Here is a 4,867-nt window from a genome sequence, read left to right on the forward strand (position 1 = left end):
CTAGTTAAAACCTGTGAATATGTATACATTCCTTTATATGGATAATTAGCTTCTTTATGTGTGGCGCCTCCTGGATTAAGGAGGATTCTTCCATGCAAATAAGAAGTGGGACAGACTGGTAAAATTTATATCTGGAAACAAAAATGCCTCTTTATATAAATATATAGTATTTGTTTAGAGAAGCTTCTTGTTTCATTGGCAAGTGTTAAATTCCTTGACAGCTTTACCTTTTATTAAAAATCTGTTGTTCATTTCCCATTGTTCTTTTAAACAATGCCTATACAGAAACAATAAGTGAATGAGAGAGTTTAAAGACACACATGTTTAAATAGACCAGCTAAAATATAGGTCTGCCTTGGAATTGCTTGCTCTGTTAAAAACTAAGTGTTGAAATCTTGATCCTCAAAGTAAGGATCAAGATTGTCTTCAGTAGGGCCAATATTTGTCTTCAGTGGGGCCAGGGTTTCACCCAAAATTGTCTCTTTCAGTTGTAGGTGGATATTTCTCAAGATTGTCAGAGACTTTGCTTCCATCTATTAGTTCTGTTACAGAGGATAATACAGGGGTTTGATGAACCTTGTCTGCCTATACTTAAGAACGGACACATCAAAATTAAATTCCAGTTGTTTTATAACAATAGCCATATTAGTTATAGATCATGTAAATCTGAAGTTCAAATAATTGTAAATGTTTTTTAAGTGATCTTTATGCAGCCTTACATTTTAGAATTTCCTAGAGGAACTGGTTTATAATGGCAGGATCTGATGTTTCATATCCTTTTTCTTAAGAGTTAGGGGACCTTGCAGTAGGCAGGGGTTGCAGAATTGGATCTTTGTTCTTGGGTTTACAGTGTAGCTAAGGTCCAAGTTCTACAAGTACTACATAATGTGGTACTTTAGGCAATCTGAGTACTCATATTAAAATCACCAGGACTGCTTATAGTGAATAAAATTAGATAAAGCCAAAATTTCTAGCTTTTGTAGAAAGGTTTCTGAGAATTTTTCTCTTTTCATACAAGCAGTGCAGGACACGGACTATCTTTCTCATAACATTTTTCCATCCATAGTTGACCTGAGGGTGGAATAGCTTATCTTCCTAAGCCACATTCAGATTTATGAACATGTCTCTCATTTTCCAAAAGTATCAAATGTTTCCTAAAATCCACATTACTTTGGTGGTCCAAATGTTCTCATTTTTGCATGTGCAGATTTCCAATATAGTGGTAACCATGATGCTGAGCACTTATCCAGAGATCTCATAGAAAAATAAGGCTTGAAGGGACCTCAGGAGGTCATCTAATCCAAACCCCTGCTCAAGGCAAGATCATCCCTGACTATATCCCCAGCCAAGTATTTGTTCAACCTGCACTTAAAAACTTCCAGTGATGGAGATTCCATAACTTCTCTTGACTGTATTTTTTTAGTTAGAAAAGTTCTTTCTAATATCCAGCCAAAATGTCCCTTGTTGCAGTATAAAATTGTTACTTATCCTCTCCCTGTCTTCTTTATACTGATTCTTTTTTTGTATTTAAAAATTACCATCAAATCCCACCCCACTTCTCTGTTCCAGACTAAATAAGCCTAGTTCTTCCATCTTTTCCTAGTAAAATGATTTACTAGGAAGCACTTAGCAAGGCAATGTCAAAGCACTTTGTAAGCCAGGAAAGTATCATTATTCCTGCTTTACAAATAGGAAAACCAAGCTATAAAGGATAAAATGACTTGCCAAAGGTCTTTTAGCAAGTCAGTGGTAGGGTAATCACTGGACATCTTCTCCAGTAACTTTAACCTCTGGACCGTTCTGGCCATTATTTGGTCAATGGATTTAACAGCAAAAAGAGACACAATCAAATAAATTCTGAACAAAGCAAGCTTTGTTGTTTCTGCAAAAAGAAATGTTGATTGAAATCTGCTGTGAGTTGACTGATACATTTATATTCCTTTTAATCACGTGATTTTTTTATCATATCCCATAACATTTTCAGCTTGTACATGCCCTTTTTGTGCATGAGAAAAGCATGATCCAGTTTCTTTCAAATATACTGCTTTATATCACCAAGAAGTTTTACTTCAGCAAACTTAGGTCTAATACTTCTGAACCATACTGCATGGTCTCTATGTGCATGTGCTTTTGAATTATATGACTACCCCTGCCTCCTCCCCTTTCTATTCGCTGGCTCACAGCTGAAGATATTAGATACCACATATCTTTTATAATAGCTCTGTCTCTTCAAAACCCTGACCATAATGTAGTCTTGAATCTTGCAAATATTGCACATGTGCTCAACATTAAGTATGTGAGAAACTCCACAGAAGTTACTTATTTTACTCATATTCTTAATTTAAGCACATACTGTAAGTATTTGCAGGATCAGGCCTTATTTAGGAAAAATTTACATTCCCATGGTATTTATCCTCTTTGTTTGCAACACTAAAGACTCCAAAAGGGAGTACATTAGCATTTCAGAAAGACTGCATATGAAACTGAAATAATTTCCAGCTTTATTCTACTGATAAACAAAAAAAAGTGAAAAGTTGGGGCATCATACTGCTTCTATTGGTTGCCAATGGCAAAACTTTCATTGACTGAATTGTAGGCCTTGTCAATGTTATAGAGTCCCTTGTAACTGAAATCCTTGATATAGCCTTAAACGGTTTTACAAAGCCTATGGTGAATGGAAATATTTTAATACATTCTTCTTTTTAATAAAAACTCTTAAGCATACACATGCAGCAGATGTAGGTCTGAATCTTTATATTCCACATGCATTCCCCTGCAGTGTTTGCAATCCAAACATTGCAGCTTGTGTAGTACAGGAGTGCTGAAAGTGATTAAATTAACTGTTCTAATTGGATTGTCTAAAATAAACAACAGGTAAAAATGTACTTCATTCACTTTTAGGTGTGTTGTTAGAAATGCTGGTCATTAATAATATCATACATAACCTGAGAACGTTTCAGGATCTGATGCAAAGCCCACTACAACCAGTGGGCATTTTGCCATTGACCCTTAAATAGCATAGCTTTATAGTGCACTTATTAAAAAAAAGTTGGCAGTAGCATAAGCTATTTCCTTACAGTGATATATTTCTAATTTCCCTTGTTTTCCTGGTTCCCTTGTTTCCTGGTTCATAGCTGGTTGTATTCTGGAATGACTTTCTTAAGATCCTCTAAATATATAAAACCAACATAAAAATAGTTAAAGACTTACAAGGGGATTCTGTGTAATACCCATTACTAAAGTCCCTGTAAAAAGGTAGGGTAGAATCCTGTTTTTGAGTGCTTATTTGTATTTCTTCTGATCTGTCTTGTACCCTGCTTTCAGAGACTCTAAACCAAGCCCAAAGAGCTGCTAAAGACAGCTGAGTGGATGAAGAAGACATTTTTAAAAATCCCATTGTTTAGATTTCTGTCACTGGCTATGAGAATACTTAATTTCTTTTATCTCTGGAGTGTTCATTATCATTTAAATTTCATTTTACATTAATTGATCAGGGATTAGTGAAGCCATTATGCAAAAATTAGAATAAGACAAGCCAGATGCGATGAATAATTCATGATGCACAAATTACCTTATATTTCTGGTGTACTTTCAAACTTGCCTCTGACTTCTCCGGGGTTTTGAAATGACAGCCTGCGCTTAAATTAAGTAGCTTTTTGCCTGCTTGGATGTCACACTTCTGGCCCTCCCACCTCCTTATCTCCCTCCTCAGTTCTGGGTTTTTGTTTGTTTGTTTTTTTAAATTGAGTTGAAACAAGTTTTGGGAAACCTAGCTAGCTGGAACACGAAGGGCCAATGCAGGTGGCCTGCGAAGGAAGGGGAGACCGTATCAGAGGGAGCTCAACCCTGATGAGTCCAAGTGACCCCACGGAGCAGGCGGAGAAGTCCCTTGGCACCGGGTCACCCGGGCGTCACTGCCCTGCCCGGCGCTGCCCTCCGCAGCGGAGCAGGGGACCGCGAGCGCTGCTAACTGGCTGTCGCAACCAGGCCGTGGCCGCTAGGTGGCAGTCGCTGCCTTCCGTGCCGGGAGCCCCCGGGGGCTGCGGCGGCCGCTCCCCGGGGAGCGCAGGCTCTGCGCTCGGGTCAGCCCGCCAGCCCGCTTGGCTTGCGCGGGAGACATGCCCGGCCCCGGGGCGAAGCGCAGCCTGTTCACCTGTCTTCAGCACTGTTTCAGCACCCCCCCTCCCCCGTACATTTTATTTCTACCACTGGACAGTTGTTGTTGTCCCATGAAAGCTGCGGCCCCACCCCTCTGCACGGACCTTTCATCTGGGGAAGTTTTATGACACTTTGTAAATGTGCAAAGTTTTTAATTAGACTCGCCAGACAGCCCGAGGCAGCACTAGCGCCACGAAGTCTTCATGCTGCTCTCTGCTTTACAGCACAACAAGCCGCTCTACTCCTTTGAAGACAATGCAGACTATGTCTACGATGTCATGTGGTCACCAGTGCATCCCGCGCTCTTCGCCTGCGTGGACGGGATGGGGCGCTTGGATCTGTGGAACCTGAATAATGACACCGAGGTGAGTGTGTGCGTGCCTGCGTGTGTGCGCGCGCGCGGGGCGGGGGGAGCCCTTAACCCTGTGCGGTCTCCTGGGGAGGGAGGGAGGGAGGAGACAGAGCCGCCTCAGGACCCTGCCTGTGGCAGAGCGCGGCTGCTCCCACACACTCCCCTCCTTGTCTCCTCCAAGGGACGCCTCGTGGCACTGCCTTCCCCTTCGTGGGAGTCTCTGGAGAGGGGCTCAGCTTTCCCATGGGGGGGCTGGGGGGAGCGTCTCTCTGAAAGGCAGATGAATTTCCCCCTTTTGTGTCTCCAGGCTCCTGGTGTGTGACATGCAATGAAATGTGGGCTCGGGGGGGGGGGGGG

General features: G+C 41.7%; 1 protein-coding gene across 4 annotated transcripts in view; it reads left to right on the forward strand.

Moving 5' to 3' along the window:
• The window catches only part of DYNC1I1 (dynein cytoplasmic 1 intermediate chain 1), a 365,136-nt gene that overhangs the window by 324,809 nt on the left and 35,460 nt on the right, over positions 1-4,867 (forward strand). For all 4 annotated transcript variants that reach the window (XM_019508454.1, XM_019508456.1, XM_019508455.1 and 1 more), the window contains one exon: positions 4,383-4,523. In XM_019508454.1, coding sequence (XP_019363999.1) covers positions 4,383-4,523 — 141 coding nt within the window. The remainder of the gene's footprint in view (positions 1-4,382; positions 4,524-4,867) is intronic.

Source organism: Gavialis gangeticus, unplaced genomic scaffold, assembly GCF_001723915.1.
Source record: "Gavialis gangeticus isolate Ggan-Ray unplaced genomic scaffold, GavGan_comp1, whole genome shotgun sequence".
Lineage (NCBI taxonomy): Eukaryota > Metazoa > Chordata > Crocodylia > Gavialidae > Gavialis > Gavialis gangeticus.